At 31.6% G+C, this 24,593-nt stretch overlaps 3 protein-coding genes across 4 annotated transcripts; 1 reads left to right on the plus strand and 2 right to left on the minus strand.

Moving 5' to 3' along the window:
* Positions 1–588: 588 nt before the first annotated feature.
* Positions 589–10,089, plus strand: LOC123192904 (helicase-like transcription factor CHR28). 2 transcript variants are annotated; one of them, XM_044605605.1, is made up of 12 exons: positions 589–981; positions 1,825–1,915; positions 2,087–2,452; positions 2,543–3,813; positions 4,420–4,491; positions 4,856–4,933; positions 5,020–5,968; positions 6,602–6,732; positions 6,855–7,076; positions 8,329–8,952; positions 9,074–9,283; positions 9,481–10,089. In XM_044605605.1, exons 1-12 carry the CDS (start codon positions 856–858, stop codon positions 9,583–9,585), a joined length of 4,245 nt encoding a protein of 1,414 aa, XP_044461540.1. In that variant the 5' UTR covers positions 589–855; the 3' UTR covers positions 9,586–10,089. The 2 variants fall into 2 exon arrangements, with proteins under 2 accessions (XP_044461540.1, XP_044461541.1); XM_044605606.1 differs by having other exon boundaries at positions 2,120–2,452.
* Positions 10,090–12,901: 2,812 nt separating this feature from the next.
* On the minus strand, positions 12,902–14,553 carry LOC123192653 (NAC transcription factor 25-like). The gene is made up of 3 exons (XM_044605284.1): positions 14,247–14,553; positions 13,844–14,154; positions 12,902–13,755 (listed from the first exon to the last, which is right to left on the minus strand). The coding sequence occupies exons 1-3, from the start codon at positions 14,428–14,430 to the stop codon at positions 13,156–13,158; spliced, it is 1,095 nt and encodes a 364-aa protein (XP_044461219.1). The 5' UTR covers positions 14,431–14,553; the 3' UTR covers positions 12,902–13,155.
* Positions 14,554–22,281: 7,728 nt separating this feature from the next.
* Positions 22,282–22,979, minus strand: LOC123192090 (TIR-only protein-like). Its single transcript, XM_044604554.1, has 2 exons — positions 22,489–22,979; positions 22,282–22,393 (listed from the first exon to the last, which is right to left on the minus strand). The coding sequence occupies exons 1-2, from the start codon at positions 22,977–22,979 to the stop codon at positions 22,282–22,284; spliced, it is 603 nt and encodes a 200-aa protein (XP_044460489.1).
* Positions 22,980–24,593: the final 1,614 nt, after the last annotated feature.

Raw genomic sequence — 24,593 nt, forward strand, 5'->3', positions numbered from 1 at the left:
AAATTGAGGTTTTAAACTTGCGAAATATAAGATTAGCAGAGAATTATGAGATTTTAAAATTAAGTTAAAAAAGGGATAAATTTTTTTAAATAAAAATATCTAAATGGCGATTTTTTTTGTAACTGATGAGTAAGTATTTGAGTTTTTAAAAATTAATAAGTGGAAATTTGAATTTACACTAAACCTTAGTTGGGAATAAGTCTTTTGGCCAAGTAAAAAATATACTAAATTGTAAAATTTTAAAGAAACCTACTAAAATAAAATTCTTATATTTACCTTGGAATAAGCTAAGGGAAAAAAAAAACTCATTTACGTAAAAATTACATAATTCATTGGGCAGTAAAAATTTTATACTTGCCTCTGAATATGTTAAAACATGTAATTTATCTAAAATAGTGTATAATAATAACATGTTGCTTATGCTAGAAGTTTTCATTTAACCCCCTTAATTTATAAGTTTGTAACACACACTCCTCAATATACTAATGAAGACTACTCAAGTCTTTTATGTTTAAGAAGTTTTGAAATAACTTCTTTAATATGCCAAAATTGCCCATTATGATTTTACTTAAAATTTCACGTGAACCGACAGAAGGCGTACGCGTTAAAATCGCGTGGAAAGAAAATCGTCCCTCTATTCACTTTCCCTCCCAGTTTCTCACCATAACAGTGAGAAAAGGTCCGCATCTCTTTAGGAACCATCCTTCTTCAAATTCTTTGAATTTTTTTTAGGTTGAGATTCGCACTTTTTGGACCCGACTGTTAGATATTCCAGACACATAAGGTTTAAGAATCTGGAAAAGGAAGGATTTTGGAGTAATTAGGGTTTCTTTTTTTCGTGGTTTAAATTTTGTGATGTTGGTGGCGGAGAGCAACAAGATGTTTGACGATTATTTTGGAAATGAGTTGGGTGAAGAATTGTCGATCGATATGGGGGAGTTGTTGGATATACTCGAAGAAAAGGAGCCTGTTCTAGTGCAGGTAGAGTTTTTTCGATCGAAGATTTCGGATTTGGATTGTAACGATTTGTTTTTGCGGTCTGTAATATGTAATTGAGTTTGTATATCTGTGTTGTTAGCTTCATGCATCATTGAATTGTAGAAGGTACCGAATTACATTTTAGTAAAAAATCTCGTAAATTTTGATTGGCATTAAACTTTACTTAGCTGTTATTCTCTGTTTACGTGTGTAATTTATTTTATTGTTCCTCAATCTAAAGAAGAAAAGAAAAAGAGTTAAGAAGTTTGTGAGCTGTTAGCAAACGGAGTGATTAATAATCATTATTTAAAATTTATTATTACCATATGAAGCAGTTAGCTGGTTAAAGAAAAGATAAGGGGAAGAAAGATAGAAACTATTTGTGACTGGTTGCGAGTGGGTTCAGCTATTGTTTTCAGTCGAATAAGAATGAATATATTGGACTTTGGAATATAAAAGGATATAATCGTTCTGATCTGGCTTTGCCCCTAGATTTGTGGACAGTTCAGTCTGTATATAGTTCTTCAAACTCAGAGGTGAATTTTTGAGAGTCAAGTTATTGGAAGTTTTTCTTTTTCCACTCCTGATACTGCCTTTGTTGAAGTAACTCATCTTATTTTTTTAGTTGTGATAGATCTCGAGTTATGTTTCTCAATGTTAATTGATCTGGCCATGGGATATTGAAATAAAGAACTTATAGTCAATGCTCATGTGATAATTTTATCATACTTTTAGTAAACTGAATGTCCTTAACTAGGGCATGAGGGTTGAATGTGAGTCAATTACTTTGCCAAGCGTGTAAAGAGTATTCTTTCAGGATTCTGATCTTTTAGTATCAAATTGCAGAGTAGTCCAGAAGGTTCATCAATAAAGAATTCATCACAAGAAGAGTCAGTCGTGGAGGATGGAAATCACGATCATTTGCAGATTCGAAGTGGTAAAAAGTTCATATGGATGTTATTGTTTTTTTTACTGCTTGTTTCATATATCATAGTATTCCAGCCTTTGTTTGATGGTTGGTGAGATGCTGATGTTTATTTGAGATATTACGATAGGTTGGGATGCAATATCTCATGTTAGATCTTCTTATTCTTGATTTATTGCTTAGGATACCAAGTTGATTTCATGGTTCCTGCTACAGCTTACCCTTCATATGACTTGAAGGCTTCAGATGATCAAAAAGGGAGTTCAGGTGATTATCATAGCAAGCTTCAACACACAGACCAAACCTGCTCTCCTGTACAAACTTGCTCTGCTAGTCTTAATGACTGGTTCCCGCCAACTTCAGGGACTTGCTGTGGTGAAAGGGTTAAAATATCTTTATTTGAGACACCTGCTTGTACTACAGCCTCTAGTTTTTCTGAAGGAGACGGTAAACAATCTTTTTACCATAGCGATAATATGGGTTTTGATGTGCTGGAGGGTGCAGCCAGGATTCAGTTTGGGCATGTGGGAAGTCAAATTGATTCCAAATGTGTGTAAGCTCTTCATATTTTGCATTTCAAGGTTAGGGTGTGGATATTTCATTTATGCTTCAATCGTTTGTTTCTATGTTTTTTGACAGTTGTAGATGCTTCACACAGCCACATCATGGAGAACAATGTAAAATATGAACCTTCTGGTGGTATGAAAGGAAATAGGTTGGGATCATTAGGAGTACTGGAAAATAATGAGTATTCATTTGAACACGTACTGTTCAGGGATGCAGATGTGGCTTCACATAATGTGGCTTCAACTGATTCTACCATCTGTCATAATTCGGAAGTTATTAGTGACGTTGATGAGCGTTATTCAACTATGCAATATTACATGAATACAAATAATACTTTTTTTGAAGATCTATTGAGTTTCAATTTCCAGTCTATGCCCAGTAATGAAGAAATTACAACTAACAGAAGCAATCAGGGGGAGTTTCCAACAGAGAGTGCTTGCTCAAGTAGTAGGATGGCTGTAAATGCTCAAGATTTTAGACATGAAGTAAATAATTACTTTTCACCAATCTATGGAAATTCTCTGGTAAATGTAGACAGTAGAATTTTCGATAGCAAGGAATCTACGTCACTCGGTTATTCTCATTCACATTTTTCTAACATGAAACAATCTGGTTGTGTAAAAGATGAAGGAAATGATGAACTGATTGCCTCTAGGAGCATGATCAATGGTTCTGTTGAACTGGTTGATGAAGTTGTCAGTAGACATTCTTCTTATCATGATGGTGACAGTTTTTTTGAAGGCTTAGAGCAGTTCTCTACTGATGTAGCACCTTCTTTGTTGAGTCAGAAGAATGGAATTCATGCTAAGGAGAAAGAAGGCATTATTATTGAATCTGAGAAATCTCGCGTTTGTCAAGAAGCCATTGATGGAAGTTCTGCTAGGTCTCTCATTGATTGTGGAGATTTGAGTTTACATATAAATTCCTCAGGCCAATATTTTCCAGGTTCTCAGGTGTCTGCATCGAACAAGAAACATTTAAGTTGTTTTAAGGAAGAGGAGGTTGAACTGAATAAACCTCGGAACATTGATTCCAATATTCCAAAAGTGAGTCCTGAGTCAATTCATAGTAATTCCTCTGATTGCAAATCTCTTGTTGATGATGGCCCTGATATATCTATACTTGAAGATATCAGTCAACCTGCACGCTCTAATCAATCTGGAGCACTTGGAAAGAGTTTTAATGTGAATCAAGCTTCTTGTTCAAATGCATTTGGAAAGCCTATTGTTACAACGTGCCGCACTAGTGATTCCCTGAATTATACTGGAGTTCCCCAAACTGGATTTGGAGGTGTGAGGCTTAGGGCATTTGATGAGCGGTTAATTTTTCAAGCTGCATTGCAGGTTGTTATAATATTCGGGGATAAATTTTTTGCTTGCTTTTACGAGTTCAGGAATATATGGTTTACATAGAATGTGTAAAGCTCCGATTCCCTTTTTTGTTTATTTTATAATTTGAATATATCTTGCATGATAGTGGGAATTTCTGTATGATTTATATTAATTAGATGCTTCTAATTTCCTTAAAGCTTCGTTGCCAGTCAACAATTCCATAAGCTTGAGCATATTGGATTAATTTATAGTCTTTTTTTTCTTGATTAAAAAAAATAAAATTGGAGGCTTCTAGCTTTGACTAGCTGCCAGCAGCTGAGCATTTTTTATATATGTGAAGGTGACATGTGAACAAGGGGGGCTCCTTTTACCTTTAGGGCCTTGTAAGTGGTAGAAAAATTTTTAAGAAGTTAGGTGCTGCCCTTTAACATCAAATAATGAATATATTTTTTAAGTGTACAGTTTGTTGTTAAGAAGTGATAAGCAGGTTCCATTTTAATGCTTAATTATATGTATGATATAATCTTGTTGTTACCCTGTTTGAATTAAATTTACTCTTGAAAATATTATTTTTAACTGATAATGTTGATGTATCTAAAGTTCTAAGATGCCTTGCAGGACCTTTCCCAGCCCAAATCTGAAGCTAGTCCACCTGATGGTGTGTTGGCAGTGTCTCTTTTGAGACATCAGGTAGGGAAAATTTCCTTTTTATCTATTCACTGAAATATTTGAATGTTGAAGTTTAAGTATTCTTCTTTGTTATTTTGAGTTGTCTTTGACTTATGAATGTTGAAAATAGAATAATGGGGAACCGATGTAACGGGCACTTATTTTGAATCTTATCTGATAACACTATGGTATTTATGAATGGAAAGACATGCATGTTTGTTGAATGGGCATTGCTGCACAGCAAGAAAGAAGAAAAATCACCAAGATGCAAGTTATTGTATCTAATGATTATTAGACTCATATTTCTAGTCATTTAATTTGTTGAAATTAGAATATGGATTTCTTTTATGGCTTTGTTGAATCCCTTTCTCTTTCTTGGGGACAGCGAATTGCTTTGTCATGGATGGTCCAAAAGGAGACTTCTAGCTTGCACTGTTCAGGAGGAATTCTTGCAGATGATCAGGTTGGTTGTCTATATTTGTTGCTAAGATATTGTTAGTGGCCCATCATTGACTGACTTGATTTTGGTTAATACAATTGATATTGCAGGGACTGGGAAAAACAGTATCAACAATTGCACTTATTCTTAAGGAAAGGCCTCCTACTTTTAAAGCAGAGAATGTTAACAAATGTAAACTGGAAACTCTAAATTTGGATGATGACGACGACGATGGTAATGGAGCTCATGAGAATGATGGAATAAAGAGAGAATCTGACTACTCTCCAGATGGAATAAAGAAAGACTCTGATTACTCTCCAGTTATGTCCAATGGGAGTACAGGAAAGAGTTTAAACACGGTTGGAGATGCCAGGGGAAGGCCAGCTGCGGGAACTCTTGTTGTTTGTCCGACGAGTGTGTTGCGGCAGTGGGCTGAAGAGTTGCGCAATAAGGTAACAAGCAAAGGAAATCTCTCTGTTCTGGTGTACCATGGAAGCAATCGAACTAAGGATCCTTTTGAGTTGGCAAAGTATGATGTGGTAATTACAACATATTCAATAGTTAGCATGGAGGTCCCGAAGCAGCCCCTTGTTGATAAAGAAGATGATGATAAGAAAATAAAGGCAGAAGATGATTGCGATTCACCAATGTTTTGGTCTGGCAAGAAAAGAAAATACCCAACTAGTTCTGACCAAAAGGGTATGAAACGCAAGAAAGGAGTGGATGGTATGCTTCTTGAGATGGCTGCTGGACCTCTTGCAAAAGTTGGATGGTTTAGGGTTGTCTTGGATGAGGCCCAAAGCATAAAGAATCACAGAACTCAAGTTGCTAGGGCTTGTTGGGGTCTCCGTGCTAAACGTAGGTGGTGCTTGTCAGGGACTCCCATTCAGAATGCCATCGATGATCTTTATAGCTACTTTCGATTTCTCAGATATGACCCTTTTGCCTCCTACAAGTCATTCTGTGCTACAATAAAGGTTCCAATTTCTAAAAATCCAGTGAAAGGTTACAGAAAGCTGCAAGCTGTCTTGAAAACAATTATGCTGCGTCGAACCAAAGGTAATTTAGAATACTTTGCAGATTGATTGTGTATCTGCTCTTAAAAGAAAAAGTGCATAGTTAGTGCTATTGTTTCTGTGTGGTGTCGTGTTAAGTTTAAACTGTCGGAAGTTTTGTTTCTGTCACTGATAGTCTAAAAGCGATTCATGTCTTTATTTTTTATTCTCTGCTTTCTTGTCGGCCAGTGCTTTGAATATTAGTTTGTTCTTGAAAGAGCATCTGTTTTATTGGTCTTTGATTTTTCACTTTGGGGTCTTGTTTATGTTTTGTGAGTCTTTCATCAATGGTTCATTTTGTGTTTGACAATAATCACTAATATATGAGTAAAATCTTGGAATTGGATTAAGAAAAGATTCTAACGGGGACTGCTTGCCTCTGAATTGTAGTGTAAGCTCTTTGTGTGGTTGTCTCTAATTTTGTGTTTATTAAATGCTAATTTATTTTATTTTTCCTCAAAAGAATGGTGTCTGAAAATTCAGTATTTTGAAAGTTGTTTGAGGACTTTTTATTTTCTTGATGTTTGTGTGTTCAATTATCTTAACTAATGAGGGTTTGTTGTGTGTGAGTCGTGCATTAATCTGCAGATCACTTTGATGTCTTAATGTCATCTGATGGGTTGTTATGTACTTCTAGGCACTCTTCTTGATGGGAAGCCTATTATCAACTTGCCACCTAAAGTAATTGAACTTAAACAAGTGGATTTTACACAGGAGGAACGTGATTTCTACAATCAATTAGAGATCGATTCACGTGATCAGTTTAAGGTATCATACTATGGTGAAAGTAGTTTTGCTATTTCGGATTTTCTTCTCTATTTCATGTGGTTGATTTTTTTCCTTTATGAAGCATGCTTAACTGCTTTTGCTTATTTTATGTCTTCTGTCAGGAATATGCGGCTGCTGGAACTGTAAAGCAAAACTATGTTAACATTTTATTGATGCTCTTGCGCCTTCGTCAAGCGTGTGATCACCCTCTTCTTGTCAAGGGTTTTAATTCAAAGTCGTTGTGGAGATCCTCAGTTGAGATGGCTAAGAAGCTTCCTCGGGAGAAACAAATTTGCCTTCTCAATTGTTTAGAAGCTTCTTTGGCAATTTGTGGCATTTGCAATGTAAGTGGTTACTATTTTGTCCTCGATTTCGGTTTATATATGATGTCCTTTTGCTTTGGTAATAACTTATAATATTTGCAAAGTTATACTCGTAGTTTTCATGCTATCATCCTGATCTTTGTATCTAATCTTTTATGCCCCTTACATTTATTTGTTCCACTAATTATCTAAATAGGGACTTCGATTTTTCTCTTTTCACTACTGTACTGTTTTACATTTAATTACATCCTTTCACATTTCCTTTTTACTATTTCTGGCTGGCATTTTTTGAGCTTTTAGTTGTTTTATGTTTCATATAAACTGTTTATAGTTAGGAATGGGCTTGACTTTGAACTCATTAGAGCTAGTTTATACACTGGGAATGGTCAGTGGAGTTTCGATTGTGGAGGCTCTAGATTAGAATCATGTTTTGTATGTTGAATGTGGATTTTATGTTTCATGTGTTTATATAAGATCCAATCCATGATGGGACAGATTTCTGAAATGTCTGGCCAAAATTTTTTGATTAATTTAAGTTTTTTTTGATAAATTTTATCTCCACAAATGTAATGTGACTGGATGAGTTTTATGACAGGGAAAGAAAGTTTGAAGGTCTTTTATGGCCTTTGTTCTTCATCACAATTTTTGTGGGTCATAGTATTAAATGCTCTACGTAGTCAGTGATTTAATGAAAAACTGTGCTGTACAAATCTCTATGAAATCTGGTGGAAGCTGTGGGAAAATCATTTTGTGGATATGGTGTGATATCTTATGATGTCTTATGGTGATATCTTATGATATATGAAGCATGATCATACATAGATGCAAGCATTGCACCTCATTGTACAATTTGTTTGGGTGTTCTTTGGTATCATCAGCAAACCAGCATAGTTTTAGTTGCTATTACAGGTGATTGACTGTTAGATAACTGGGTTTTGTTTTGTGTATATATATATATATATATAGAGAGAGAGAGAGAGAGAGAGAGAGAGAGAGATGAGCAATCTTTAAGGATAGTGGAATTGGATAAATACAATAGCTGTAAAATAGCATGAGTACCTTTTGGATGAGTATCATGCCATTTCTTCCATTTATGGTTTAGAATTACACATATCCAATGAATCATCAATCCTGTTATGAATAGCTTCGCTTTCTTATTTGCTAATATTTCTGAACATCTGCAATTGTTTGTTAGTTAATTTTGACTTAGTATTCTTATAAAAACAATTTGGTCTGCTTTTTTCCCCTGAAACCTCAGCTGGTTTTTCTACAGGATCCCCCTGAAGATGCTGTTGTGTCAGTCTGTGGTCATGTTTTTTGTAATCAGTGCATCTGTGAACATCTTACCGGTGATGATAGTCAGTGCCCCACAACAAATTGTAAATTTCGGCTTAGTGTGTCTTCAGTTTTCTCAAAAGCTACATTAAACAATTCTCTCTCTCAGCAGATTGGCCAGGACAATTCTACTGATTGGTCTGGTCCTGCTTTGGCTGAGGCACTAGAACCTTGTCCTGAAAATTTCTCATCATCCAAAATAAAGGCTGCTATTGAGGTCCTGCAGTCAATGGCTAAACCAAGGGAATCTGCACTAACGAGTAGTTCATTACATAATTCTTTTGATGATAGCACATGCTTCCCAGAAGATTCATATAACCTTCGTGTAGGAGATTCACTTAGCAGTGTTCATGATGAAAAAAGATTGGTTGCAGAGAAAGATATAAAGGATTCTATTAAGGTAGTTGGACAGAAAGCAATCGTGTTTTCACAGTGGACAAAAATGTTGGATTTGCTTGAAGCTTGTCTAAAGGATTCTTCCATCCAGTACAGAAGACTAGATGGAACTATGTCTGTTGTTGCCAGAGACAAAGCTGTAAAGGATTTTAACACCCTCCCAGAGGTTGGTAGCTTTTACATTCTAGATATTCTGTCTTGGTAATGAATTTTCAGGGAATCAGATAGCTTTATTGGCTTACTTTGGTGCTTAGAGTGGTTTTTAATGTTTGATCCTTTTGGAATAGGTGGGTGTCATGATCATGTCTTTGAAAGCTGCTAGTCTTGGATTGAACATGGTTGCTGCTTGCCATGTTCTGCTCTTGGATCTATGGTGGAACCCAACAACTGAAGATCAAGCAATTGATAGAGCACATCGTATTGGACAGACTCGACCAGTTACGGTTTTGCGGTTAACAGTGAAAAATACAGTTGAAGATCGTATTTTGGCTCTCCAGGTATAAATTTTTTTTTCCTTTTTGCTGATAAGTTAGATCATTATGTTGTCTGTTTTAAATAATTGGAAAGAATGTGTAAAGGTATGGTTTCTGGTATTAGATGGATGCTTGCAAAAAGATTGGTTTTCATTTGTTAAATAAGATATAAATGCTTGTTTTGACAATTATTGTTTAAGAAATTCTTTGTTCTATTGCAGCGAAAGAAGAGAGAGATGGTTGCATCAGCATTTGGAGAGGATGATGCTGGTGGTGAACAGACTCGCCTTACAGTGGATGACTTAAATTACTTGTTTATGGTGTGATTAGGAGTTAACCAGGTTTGGAAGATACCATTTCTCTGATCCATATACAGTTCTATAGGTCCTTGTTCAGAATCTGCAGTTGTCGCAGTGGTAGCTCTTTAGAGAATCGAATATAGCTACACTAGAGTTTCTGAATCAAAAGTAGTAGGGGAAAGCACTTTATAGAAGGCTATGCCAATAGTCATGAGATTCACATGATTCTTTTTCTTGTCTTAATTTTTTTTAACAATTGAGCTTTCACCCTGTTCTTACCCCCAATCAGTTTGTATAGTATGTGAAGGTCAATAGTATAGAGTTAGTGAAATTACAGATGGACATTCTTTCTTTTAACATGTAAATGATATAGGGTTTCTTTCTTTAACAGCCCTTTTCTTTGTTGCTTGTATCTGATACATAGATGACAAATTTAATTTTTGGGTAGAATTTGGTTATATTAGTGCATTGTTTGTATGCTTTTTTTTAATCTGAGAGTAGAATGACAGTAGTTCTTTTGTTATGTTAAAATTTGTCCATGCTACCGTGAATTATTTTCATTTTGTTTATTCTTAGACCGATATCCGAGTTTTAGTGTTCAATTTGCTTAATTTAAACATGGTAGTAATTGAAGGTTTGAATACATGTTTGGGGTGTCTAAACATGAGTATGAGTTCAAAACATTAAGATCAAATTCATCTGGTACTATGATCGTAAGATCGATCATTGGATTCATTGTTTAATTTGTTAAAGATGGCTGGTTCAACCTCAAGAAAGTTTTTTTGGTTAACCAAAAAACAAGTGTGGATGGTATTCTATTTCGAATTTAACTTGTTAAAGATGGTATTCTTTATTTGTTTTTTCACGGTCACGGCCTTACAATTGTATATTTTTCTTCTGTTCTACTAAAACGCAAGAAGGGCTCACAAAACATGCTCCGTTTAGCATTCTGGTTCTAGTCCACAAATAAAAAGATGCTGTGGGTGTCCGACAGAGAGTGCCAGTTTTGAGTAATTAAAAGAGGTTATTGATGACCAAACAGGTCCCATGGTCTCGTGGTTAGGACATTGGACTCTGAATCCAGTAACCCGAATTCAAATCTTGGTGGGACCTCAGATCTCTTTGCAATCCAAAGGTCGTTCGGCTTGTCGTTATGTACATTTTGAAAAAATTATACTATTTAAGTTTTTTTAAGTCTTAATAATAATTAAAATCTTGAAAAAATATAATTTACAAAAATATTGTATTTTGTTCTGAAATTATATCTTGTTTATGAATCCCTTTTTTTTTTTTTTTTTTACAGCATTATAATCCAATTGCGAATTTTCGTTTTTTTTTTCCCCCTTAGCTTCAAATTCCGACCATTATTTCTTTTTGTTGGGTTAAATCTACTTGTTCTTTTAACAACATCACATTTTTCTTTAAAACCAATACAAAATATTTTTATTTCCCGTACCACTCTGGTTTCACTTTGTTAAATGCCTCTTTTGATAATTGTTGAGTATCACTATATGCATAAATGATATGCATAATTTGAACACAATATAACATTTTTATTACTAATATAATGTGATATATAATATAATTTTCCATTACTAATTTACTTAAGTATACTTAAAAATTATCAATATAATCTTAATTTTGTTATAAATTTATCCTTAATTTGTTAGATTTTTAGAATAAAGCTACTCTCACCAAATTTCATTAATTTCAATTTTTTACAATATGATAAAATAAAATTTAATTTAATTATTTGATTTTATTATTTGACAACAAGAAAAAATTTATATATATTATTAACATGAAGAATATTTTATAACATACACACAACAAAAAATTAACCTAGAGCATATTAATTTTAACTAAACATATTATTATTTTATTATCAATAATATATAAAAGTTATTTAAATAAAATAATATTTTACGATCAACCAAAGACAATAACCATATATGCATGTCAATGTTACCAAATGGAACAGTAACTTTACCAAATATTCTATTTTAGTGGTATTCTTTTTTTTTTTAAGGAATAAAGTATTACCCTAACCAAACACAATATGGTTTTAGTTAAATATATCTTCAAAATTCAATTGAGGCATCCAGAAATTACCAAAAACCCTTAATTATAACAAATATTTAATACTTTTAAAAATTATTATTTCAATCTAAGAGGGTTAAAGTGAATGAAATTGACCATAAATAATAATAATAATAATATGTTTGTGAGGATAAGAATTTTATGGTGTGTCTAATAATTTATAAATATTTCAAGCTTAGCCTATCTACAGGATTTGGTAAAAGTTTCCAAGTGTAGGGATGGAAAAGAGTCCCATTGGCATGAAGATCAAAAGGGATTTTTTTTTTTTTAATCCAAGTATCTCTTTCAAATTTCTACAATAAAGATATGGCATTCATGTAAAGTCATTTTGTCCTCTTTCCTAAGAAAAGAAAATGAGATTAAATAAGTAATTAATGAGATAATAAGGCATGATTAAGATGGATGGATGGATGTAACTCCATAATCAATATTGCATACATTAAAAAAGTGACAACATCCAAATATAAATTTATAAATTATATGTTTTTTGTTAATTATAGTCATGGGTATTGAATATAATTAAAAAAAACTCATGGAGGAGATGAGCCCATGATGAGATACATAAAAGACAAATTTACCTAAATTCGGATAATCACTATTAAATGATTAATTATATATGAACAAATTAAGAAAAGGAGACAATTAGGCATGAGCTTTTAATGAGCCAATACCAAATCCATAAATTGATAGACATGTACAACATTCCAAATAAAAGCACATGTTGGCCATGAATTATTGTTGACATTTGAATATGACTCATTATCTTTGTATCAACATCTGATTTTGACATCTACCCATCTGTCATTATATTGAAAAATATAGCCCTTATTGATTCTTCCATATCTTTTATTTATTTATATATTATTAAAGCTGATATTGTTGGTATAATTATTCAATAAAATGATGTAGACTTATTTTTTAATATATAATTAGATATACAGATGATATAATATTATGTGATTGAATAATTTTGAATTAAAAATAAAATAACACTCAATTATATAATAATACATCATTTTTATATTTAAGTGTAAACTAAAAATAGTTATTTTTTTTAATTAATCTTAAGATGTTCACACCAAACTAGAAAAGAAGTTATACGGAGAGAGACAAAGAGTAATAACATTACATGCATGCATTGCTAGATAATTACTAATTCAAAAAAATTATGTATATCCAGTTTCGAGTATTCAATTAGATGTTTAAATTATATATTATTATGTGTTGAGTGTAAATTTATCTATAATTTGAAAACCAAATCACATGATGATATATAATTTAGATACACAATTGAATATTTAAAATTGGGTTTTCATAAGATTGCTCTGACAAATTTCCAACACATCCAAGATATTTGCCCATCTTCAAACTGTATTAATTTATTATATATATGCTAAAATATAAATCTTCATATGTAAATATATGTGGGTGTGGATGTGTGTGTGTATATATATATATATATATAAAATAATAATTATTTATGGTAAATCTCACAAATTATGAATTCCAGTTCATGCTGGGAAGTTGAAACTGTTGCCGCAAACTTCCATCACCCAGAGACCCAAGAAGAGAGTTGGGGACTTGAAACGGCACGCTCTGTGGGAGCTGATTCAGCAATGAAACGAAGGAATTATTATTATTGTCATCAGTCGCCGTGCTGCCACTGTTAAGATCGCCGTGAAATCTCTTCCCGGAAGAAGAGGCTGTTATCGTGTTACCACCACTGGCAACTTCATTATTCCAATACGGCGAGGACATCGGACGTTTAACAGGGAAAGTGTTTGTGGTAGAAGGGGAGACGATGTTGGAGATGTTGGGCTTGGGGATATTTGAAGAAGCTAATTGAGAAACGAAACCGTTTTGCTGCATGCCTTCTCCTGATAACACCCCTTCAAAGAAATTATGATCATCATGTTCAAGCAGTGAATTTCCATAGCCACCTGTGTCATTCTTAGCGGGGAGTTTTTGATTTTGATGACTGCAGGTTTGTAAGTGTGATGTGTACATCCCCTCGATACAATCTTGATCTTTGTCTCTCTCCATTGGTCTCTGCGTGTTGTTTTTCTTGTAAATCCGGCATAAAACCCAGTCGTCAAGCTGGATATATATAATCACAAAGAAATTAAAATAATGTAATACAAAACATCTTTTAAGAAAGATGAAGATGAATTCATTAATTACATACTCTTAAGGAAGCTTTCTTGTTGGCTAAATCAGATGGAGGCGGAGGTTTTGCAGCAGAGTTATTATCGACAAGACGATATTCATGCATAATCCAATTGGTTTTAACACCTTTCGGAGGCTTACCGCCATAAAAAACCAGGGCCTTCTTCACCCCAACCTTTTGATTCCCAATAGATGTCACTATAGGTTTATCAGTACCAGTAGCTTTCCAATATCCTGATGTTGCAGCTCTGTTTGGCCTGGCCCCATTAGGGTACTTTCTATCTCTCGGACTGAAAAAATACCACTCTTGCTCTCCAAACGTCGCCTTACCTAAACAAATTCAATTAGGGAGTATAATATTAATCAAACAAGCATAATTAAGTGAATTAGCAGGATGATTAAGAAAGTTAATTAATAGGTACTCGGCAGCTCCCACGGATCAAACTTGTAAAGATCGATCTCTGCTATGATCGCAACCGGAAGTGGAGTAGAGGTGGCCTTCTTCTTGAGGTAGTGAACAACGAGCTCCTCGTCTGTGGGGTGGAATCGGAAGCCCGGCGGGAGGTGGGGGTGGTGGGAACTGGTGGAAGAATCCGTACTCTCCATTAATGAAAATTGGTTAATTAATAGAATTATTTAAAAAAAGAAAACAAATTTGAATGCAAAATATGGAATGGATATAAATTTGGAAGAGTTAATAGCGGAGGTTGAAATGAAATGTCAAAGTGAAGATGAAGAAGACGAGGAGGAGGTCTTAGGGAGTGATAAAGTGCCTAATGAGCACCGGTGATCGTCTGCCACGTGGTGGAATGAAGAAATAAAATGGTGACACGTGGTGATGACGAGAAGTCGGGACCACATACGCGGAAAAGGCAACAAAATATGGGAAGGCAGGTTTTTGGGGTCGGACGTTGAGAACAACCAGTACGTTTTGTATGTCATGCGTTTCTTATGCAATGGCCAAATTCCCCCTTCTACATCAGTCCAGATAACAAATTTTCAACACAATCTGGACCCATCTCCCGCACGTGTGCACTTTGATAATTTTTTAAAGAGAAATAATACGAATTGATATTTTTAAATATATAATTAAATATTATTTTATTTTTAATTTAAAAAATTTTAATTATATAATAATATATTATTTATATATTCAATTATACAATAAAAAGATATATAAATAATTTTATTAATTTTTAAGTACCATTAAAGATTAATCTCCGTCTAAAAATTTGGTGCAATAATTTAAAATAATAACTTTAGGGGGTTTTATGAATTAATCAATATGTGGAGGAATATATCAATGTAGTTTAATGTGATTTTGTCTCTTTAAATTATAGTCAAAAGTTTTTAAAATCTCGTATTCTTATTTATGATAAAAAAAAATAATTAAATGCAAATATTAAGATGAATATCTATTTTATTTTTGTTTTTACGATTTGATTTAGTGTTGTATTTCACTGAAAAAGGGGCAATTTTAGCAGATTTAGGCAGTGATTTCAAAAGTTCATACCTTTTCCAATAAAGTTTAGTTCAATAAACTAAACTTTAAAACATAGGGTTTAGGGTCAAATGTAATATTTTAAATATAAAAGGGTTGGCATATTTTTATTACTGAATTCAAGAGTGTATGTGCAATGTTTATTAGCTAAGTTATATTTAGGGCAAAAGAATTATTCTCACCCAAGATATAGTGAAATTTCAAACTTATATACATCAACTTTTAAAAACTCAAACACTCATCTATCACTCAACTTGTGATAAAATTTTTTACTCGAACCAAAGGTAAAATCATTATTTTATTATAAATATTAAAAAAATTATAATTTTATCATATTTTTCCTCATATTTTAAAAATTAACAATTTCATTTCAACCTCAATTTTTTCAGTTTTAAAAAGTGACTTCCCCACACCCCGCAAATCTCTATGTTTTTTTCTTTCCTTTCTGACTACGGTGACCATCTAGCCATGACGACACATCTTTGGCAGTCATCTCTTTGTCTTCATTGACGAAGAGATGATTGTCGAAGATGAATCGCTGTAGTTGGATGGTTCTTGAATATGAGTCGTTATAGTTGGATTGTTGCTGGAGAGGAAAAAACAAAACTTAGGGATTTAGAAAAGAAAAAGTCATTTTTCTAAACTAAAAAAATTTGGAATTGAAGTGAAATTATCGATTTTCATAACCTAGAGGGAATGTGATAAAATTATAAATTTTTTAATATTTATGATAAAATGAAGGTTTTGCCCTTGGTCTTAACAGAAGTTGAGTAATGAGTGAGTGTTTAAATTTTTGAAAATTGATATATATGAGCTTAAAATTTCACTATAACTTGGGTGGGAATAATTTTTTGACCTTATATTTATTAGCAATTTGATGAGTATGCCGCAAACATACAACTTATAATTGTTCAATTGTATGGGAAAATTGGTTAGTGGCACACAAAATTAAACAAATTCAACATCTATAAAAAAAATATAAAAATTTATTGAAAAAATAAGAAAATTAAATTTTTTTCCAAATAAAGTAAAATTCACGTTAAATGTAAAAAATTAAAAACAATTGAATGTACCTGAATAACAAATGTTCATTGTACTTAACCTAATAAAATCTTGAATTTACAACATAACTATAGTTATCGATATCTTACAATACATAATATATATCATATGATATAATACAATATATATATATATATATATATATATATATATATATATATATATAAAATAATATGTATCATGAGATGTATCGTAATTAATACTATACAATAGACGTATTGTATGATACAATATATATTGCTAATACAAAATGACACAATTTTTAGAGAAAATAATAATGTAGTAAAGGAGTATATGAAAAATTTTAAATTTTTATACGTGTTTGTAATATTTTTTAAAATAATAATGTATCAATTATATATTTTTTATTTTTATTAATATTTTATTATTTTATTTCTTAAAAACTATATTATATGATATGATACTCGATACTCAATACTCAAACATGATATGTTAAATTAGATCTTTGATACATAATACGTTACATAATCGACTACCATGAACATAATGTCTTCGTCCATATAATATGTATTTAATATTAATAAGGTATTGATTTATATTAATAACGAGACATATAAAAACTTTTATTGGTTTTATTATCATATATTATCTTATAAATCTATGATTTTTCTTAAATTCAAGTGGGCGAGAATAATATTTTACTGCTATTATTAATTTTGTTCCTAAATTAGAAAATTTAGGGACCAAAATATTATTGATATTGACTAAAACAATATTAAAAAAATTACAAGAATTAAAGTTACTTCAGGTAAATATAAATATAAAAAGGGATGAAATTGTCATGGTTTCATGATTTATTAGTATATAGTATTTATAAATAAATAGGGGAACTTACACATGAATCATACATTATTATCTTGTTATGTTATGTGAATCAGCATCTCACCTGTCAGTTTAAAGTAATTCAAAATATATATTAATAATTAATTATATAAAATTATTTTAAATATTTGACTAACCAATTTAGCGATCAATCAATCCGATTATTTGTTGAAACAAAGCACCCCCTTCCCGGATTAATGTACTCTAAAAACATTAGTCTAAAGTTCAATAATCAATTACGGTATGCGAATATATGAGGTGAAAGATAGCGACAAAAGACTATTTTTTACCCAAGTTTTATCTCAATGATAAAAATACATTTGTAATAAATAAAAAATTTAAATTTTTATCTATCTCTAAATTATTGTTAAATATAAAGATAAAACTATCGTATAATAATAATATTAAAAAATATATAATTTTATCTTATTTTTTCTCTTTAATTTTAAAAATTAATATTTTATCAAATACCTGAATTTTGAAAAGTGACTTATCTCCCTTAAATCCTTAAGTTTTTTTTTTTCATCTCTCCTTTTGGCCACCGATGACTAACGTGACACATCGTCTAGTGAGGACAATGTTTGTCATCCAGAGATATGGACGACAAATGTTAATAAAAGAGAAAAATAGATTTTTTAAAACTTAATATAAGAAAAAAATGTTAGTTTTTCAAACCGAGAGAGGAAAAATAAAATATAATTTTAATTATTTTAATATTATTGATACAAATAACTATTTTACCTCTTAATTTGAATATAAACTTTGTTGATATATTTTAATAGACTAAAACTTATATGAATATTTAAATTTTTTATCTATTATAAATATATATTTGTTATTTCATTCAAACCGGGGTGAAAATAGTCCTTTGGCCGTGAAAGATATACTGTGCTATATGAAGGTGACCTCCATTGTATCAACATCACATCACATGGAAAATGTTATTTTGAGTTGACATGGATATATTTGCCATGAAGTTCAAATACGATTGTATAACATCAATTTCCTCTCGTATTTATATTTATATTTCAATGTCAGTCTCATTAATTTATACTCGGTATCAGAAGTGGTAGGGATGCGCCTTAACCATGAACATAATTCATAATTAATTAATACAAATAATGTTGCCGATGTCATCGCATTGCAACACTGAATTCATCCCTTGTATTACCGCCCTCGTTAGTCGTTACAGGCGTTGGCGGCCCGAGACAATGGGCCTGGCGTTGAGCTGGTACTGCTACGTGTGGGGTTGGACACAAAGGATACCCCATTTGAAAACTCTTTGGCTCGAATTGGAAAGAATATAATTTGGATTAAGTTTCGAATTTGATTTGATTAAAACATGATTCAATTTAGTTTAATTTGAATTTATGATTTAAATTTGTGACTGTCTTAAACTCAAATTGATACCTTAAATTTACAGTTTGAATTCGTAATTTAAATTTATAATTTTTTGAGAAAATAATGTTATTTTACTTTATAATAACCAAAACCACTGATCCAAATTGTTAATTTAAATCAAACTGAACTATAAATTTAAACTATTGATTTAAATTGAAGTTAAACTAAATTGAATTAAATACTTCTTAATTTAAATCTGATTCTATTTAAAGTACGAGCCAAACAATTAATAGTCGGATGATGTATTTTTAGCTATATACAGATGCAAATAAGGTTTCTGTTGATGGTGAAACGGATGGTAGATTAACCATTAATTAGCTTATGTCGGACAAGGGAAGAATGTGAAACTGATATTTATGCCCCATTCTTTATTATGCATTCTGCAATTTCTGTACATGTCGCACATTTGTTAGGCCTATTGTGTACCCGATTTATTAATTAATTGATAATTGCGTATTGGCCCTGCAACTGGAAACTAATGTACATGAAAATGCTTATGATTTGATTGTGATTTGTCGAGACTTATTCTTCTACCAATTAAAATCTACAATTACCCGGTAAAATTCTGCTCTTCCATAGCACCGGCAGAATTCTTCTCTTTGATAAAGGCCCTGCCCAAACCTGCATTACGTTGATGAAAATAAAGGGCCAATGTTGTTCGGAATTATTGTTTCCTGATTAACATCTATCACATTCTGTTCATGCCCAGGGGAGGTGGGCACTGTCTTACTGCAGGCCTTCCAGTCTCTTTCTGCTTCTGCCCAACGGTCATTTACTTTTCAACGACTAAATGTGTAACATACTTGTTTGACGATTTCCAAGTTTGGAATGGGAGAAAAATGAAAAAGTTAATCTTTTTTGGATGAATATGTTCCAATTGCGGCCGAACCAGTTGCACCAAGAGCCTCAACCATCTCAGAAATCAAATACACTGCTTGAAAAGGTCAAATTCATTAAAAAGAAAGCTGAATTAAGTCCATTAAAATTCTGTCTGTCCATATCTATCCAGAAGCTACCATGTAAATCTGATAAATTTTTTACCATAAAAGTCGCATAACTTGACTGAAAATTTTGATTTAACATGAATTGGCTTTCTCTCTTTCAGCCTTTTTCAAACACAACTCTTCAAGTCTAAAGTTGATGTCAAAGTGAGTGTCAACAGACCTATTAATGGTCTCTTTCAAACATTCCAAGATTAAGACTTGTTCATAACCATATAAGAAAGTTTCAATGGCCAGTTGAGCGAAACACGGTTTAGTTTCAATTCATCAGCCACAAAAGAGCCTTTTTAAACTACTGTTAAAAACAGGCCCTTCAAACTTAACCCCAGTTTAAATTCTCTTAATGGGATAATTTCTATTATCAACTCATCATATTCAAAGTCAAATAAGACTCAAATGGTCAAATTTTGTTGAACTGAAAGAAAATTACTAAAGCTCCCTCTTGTTATAAGAACACAAAAGTTGCAGAAAGCGACTGTGGTAATGATAAATCGTGGTTGAAAGAACCCCATTGGTCGAGCAGCATGGCTCACATTGTTATTTACTTGGACATATCTAAAGTCCAAACCATTTAAGGGTATCAAGATGAATAGAAAATGATGATTGGAAGTAACAATTACGTTTTGTGAAGAAGAAGGCTAAATGAGTGTCGTTGTTCGTGTTGGTGGTGGAGCCGGAGCATAACCGTGTTAGAAAATATGAAGGTCCTGCAATTTAATATTAGAATAAAACTATGTGTACCCACTTTGGATACACAAATGTGTACATATTTATATGTGTTATTATGTAATTGAATGATTTTGAATTAAAAATAAAACAATAACCAATCATATGATGACACATATGAGTGTGTATACATTTGTATACCCAAAATGGGTACACATAGTATCCTTTTCTCTATCACCTTGAAAAAGAATTTATTAGGATGATTTGGTCAACTATGTTGTTTTAAGTCTTGTATATTAAAATATTAGAATTTGCCCGGGGGAGAAGATGAACATGAAGCACTAGTTTCCACTACAGGCACCTTAAAGTCAACTTGCAACACAAAATTTTGGGGTTTTAAATTAATTAATCATGTTTGTAAGGGTTTCTTAGCAATTAACTAACTATGTTAACCTTATGCCCTTCATTAACTTTCAACAATTTATCTATAACTCTACCATTGTGTAACTCAGTTATGATATTTTATGCCTAAAACAAGATATTTATGAAGGAAAATCTGTACATCCAGGTAATAAGATTAAATACTAAAATGATCGGATTTTGGAAGAAATCAAAAACCATATATTTAGAGTCTTTTTTTTCTTTTTGTCGTTTGGGGACTCACCCATATTTATTGAGAGGTAAAATTAGGGTATAGTAACCAAATTTGCAAGAAATCAAAAATCATATCTTTAGAGTTTTTTTTTTGTTAATCGAAGACTCATCCATATTTATTAGAGGATAAACTTGAGATACAATGATCAGACTTATAACTATTATATCAAATAAGTTAATATTTCACAAATATAACAAATGTTCAAAGCTATATCTTTTTCTTAAAAATTCTAATACTTCACTAATTTTACTAGTTATTGAGATTATATATTTTTAGAGTATATATATTGAGTAAAAAGTTTGGTTATTTTAAAACCCCCCTTAAATATGATAATTTTTAAGAACCCCAAAATTTTCTACTTTGGCCCCATGGCGGGCGCCCGTAGTCTCCGTTGTTTTCTCTGTGTCGGTGCTTATCAGCATCATCGTGGTCAAATCTTTTATATATATATATATATATATATATATATATATATATATATATATATATATATATATATATATATATATATATATAATAATTTTGTTTCTCCACCGTGATTCTGTATCTGATTCTCACCCTCCACTTCCCAATATGCATTTGCATGCATGATGCTCCTTTGCTATGCAGTTAGGCCGATGATAAACTTGATCAACTTCTGAAGACCTTGCAACTTCTATGATTTTTCTTCTAAATTTATCAGTTTGAACACCATTCGAAAGAAAAATTTAACACGGATTCATACTCATTAAGAGATTATTACCTTAATTTTATATACATAGTATTTGTTTAGTTTATATTTAAAATGTTATTGTGTACATCAGCTTTACATAGAATTATAGGAACTAAACTTATAATGTTTTGTCATTAATTTAACATGCATTTGGAGAATCAATAAAATTATATGCATAATGTTTGAGACATAATTAATCATATATTATACAAATATTAAACTTTAGTTTATATATATATATATATAGAGAGAGAGAGAGAGAGAGAGAGAGAGACCAACTCAATTTAATGATGAATTTTGATGAAAGATAAAAAAGAAAAAAAATTAATTGAAGCTGATGAACTTTATTATACTATAACAGATGTCATGAATTAACATTTCTCTACAATTTTATTGAAACATCTGCAATATTTGATTGCAAGATGCATTATTACAGCGGCCATTGAACCCTGAAAGTGTAATTTTACGAAGAAGCTGAACACTCAACGAACTAGGGATAACACTTTTTGGTTTCTCCCCTAGAAAAAAAAACTAATTAATAAAGGAATCAAATAACTTGGTTATGATAATTAAATTGCTTAACAAGTATATTAAGATTATTAATCTTCTTTCTTGATTAAGAATCCTGCACAATGCAAAGCCTTCCCTTGTTTCCATTTTCTTCATCCTCCTCAATCAAGTTCTTGATCACTGCATCCGTTGTTGTTTTTAAGAACTCTGACCAGTCCCTATAAATAAACGAAACCATTTCAACATTAAAAAAATTTTCATTATGGATAATTAATTAAAAAAGGCCAAATAATCTATAAATTATTATACTTACCCTTTTAATGAATCAAATGTAAGTCCCACGGTGTATTTTGCTTCCTCCACAGCCCATGTAAATCTTTGCAACTCTTTTTTTGAACATGTTCCATTGTCTTTAACTTGAAGCTGAGACGGCTTCACATCACAAAAAATAGGTATAACTTTCTTCCTCGATTCCATGATATGGGCAAGTTCATGGAGGCAAAAGTAAGACTCGCAATAGCGGGGTGAAAACACAGCAACTCCTACCTTACAGTGCCTGATTGCAGTGTCGATCTTGTCGAACAACCGATCACCAGGCTTCATATTTTTGCTATCCAAAAAAGGGTTGAGCCTCAGCCTCAAAAGATGGTCATAAAGCAACCCAGAAATGGTCCTCTTTGTATCAATTCCTCTATGGTTAATGAAAACATCACACGGTCGTCTAATGGGTTGGATTTGATTTCTAGGGTTGAGGATTTTACGGCATAAATTCATGGCTGAAGAAGAAGAGGAATAACGCTGCATGGCACCTTGAAGAAGCTAAGCTAATGAATAGGTTGTTTTAATTTTGTTTGTAGCTGTAGGAATAGATATATTGCGATGGATTTATTATAGATGAAATTCCATTTGATTTTATGGCTTAAAAAGGTTGGAAATTCAAGGGAGAATTCAGATTTCTCTCTTTGTTATCGGTGACCTTAAGAAACTACGTAGCAAATGATGCCACAAGCTTTGATTATTTGACTCTTTAGGTTAACATGCACACAGTAAGACCCTTCAAACACGGTTTTTTTCTTTCTTTCTTTTTTTTTTTTTTTACAATTTAGGAGAGATGCGCTGAAATGGTCATTCCTCTAAATATTTTGGAATGGTCTTTCTATTCTCATTGAGTTAAATCTGGATTAACTCCTCCTAATTCTTGCCGATTACGCTCAATTACATGATTTTTCTTGCCAATTACGCCCAATTACATGATTTTCAATTTCCTCTGAGGATTTGAAACAAAATTAGAAATACTAAAGTGGAGACTCCATGTATAAGAAAACACAAGTTCAAGTTTCATTTGACGATATATCAAAATGAAACTCTTGATTTATTTAGTTCAATAGTTGTATGGGTTGGTAATCAAATTTGAGATTTGTTCTATTCGATATAATTAATTTGATTTTAAGAATGATGATTTGACTCAAATAAGATTTCTCGTTATCAAAAATTTTATGTTGTGTAGAGTATAGGAAAATAAAATTATATACATTAATCGTAAATATTAATTTATATACTAACTATAACGTTTTTTATAGGGTGTTACTTTTTTTAATCTTTACTTTTATTATTTGATACATACGTTTGTTCAATGTAAAACCAAGTAAGGACCATCAACTTAACTTTATCATCAACAAATCAAATCCACAGAATGTGTTTTTGTTTCTTTTTCAAATGTATGGTTTTCTTTTCTTATAATAATTATTTTTTTTAACAATTTATTTAGTATTATACTTATTAGCCACCTTGAATCCTTTTTTCGTGTGAGAAATGTCAAGATATGAGCTTGTGCAAACGTTCAAAACTCAGGGTTTTGGATAAGATTGTAAGATTTATTTTACAGAATAAAATAAATCAATCAAGTATAACCTCAAAATCTATATATAGATTATAAAATACTGAATTAAAACTTTAAGGTTTTAGAAATACCTGAATCGTTATGCAAACTAAATCCGAAAACTTTTATAATTACTTGAAATAATCTGTCGAGATCACCTCTCGATGTGACTGACTCTTCTACTTCAAAAATCTCTTTGAATGACATTTTTGTACAGATAAACTATATTGTATTAGGTTTTAAAGTTGGAATCTAGCTAATTTATGGTAAGTTTATTGACCTATCATCAAAGTCCAATAAACTTCAAAACCTATACTTATGTTATCTACTCAGATCATAACTTCTAAATGTATCGAATTTATTTTTATTGATTACTTAAACCATTTGTAAACTGACATTGAACTATTCAATTACCTAATTTTATTAAATCAAAATCATAATTAATGTTAACCCATATCAAAAAATTTCTAATAAAGGGTTATATTTATCTTCTTTTAAGTAAATGAAGCAAAAATACTGATGGTTCTCTATTTATATTT

This window comes from Mangifera indica, chromosome 12 (assembly GCF_011075055.1).
Source record: "Mangifera indica cultivar Alphonso chromosome 12, CATAS_Mindica_2.1, whole genome shotgun sequence".
NCBI classification, from domain to species: domain Eukaryota; kingdom Viridiplantae; phylum Streptophyta; class Magnoliopsida; order Sapindales; family Anacardiaceae; genus Mangifera; species Mangifera indica.

Coding starts and splice junctions, on each gene's coding strand:
- LOC123192904 (XM_044605605.1), top strand. CDS start 856: ATGTTGGTGGCGGAGAGCAACAAGATGTTTGACGATTATTTTGGAAAT. Junction 982..1,824: donor AGGAGCCTGTTCTAGTGCAG/GTAGAGTTTTTT, acceptor ATCAAATTGCAG/AGTAGTCCAGAAGGTTCATC. Junction 8,953..9,073: donor ATTTTAACACCCTCCCAGAG/GTTGGTAGCTTT, acceptor CTTTTGGAATAG/GTGGGTGTCATGATCATGTC.
- LOC123192653 (XM_044605284.1), bottom strand. CDS start 14,430: ATGGAGAGTACGGATTCTTCCACCAGTTCCCACCACCCCCACCTCCCG. Junction 14,155..14,246: donor TGATCCGTGGGAGCTGCCGA/GTACCTATTAAT, acceptor GAATTTGTTTAG/GTAAGGCGACGTTTGGAGAG. Junction 13,756..13,843: donor ACAAGAAAGCTTCCTTAAGA/GTATGTAATTAA, acceptor ATATATATCCAG/CTTGACGACTGGGTTTTATG.
- LOC123192090 (XM_044604554.1), bottom strand. CDS start 22,979: ATGCAGCGTTATTCCTCTTCTTCTTCAGCCATGAATTTATGCCGTAAA. Junction 22,394..22,488: donor ACATTTGATTCATTAAAAGG/GTAAGTATAATA, acceptor GTTTATTTATAG/GGACTGGTCAGAGTTCTTAA.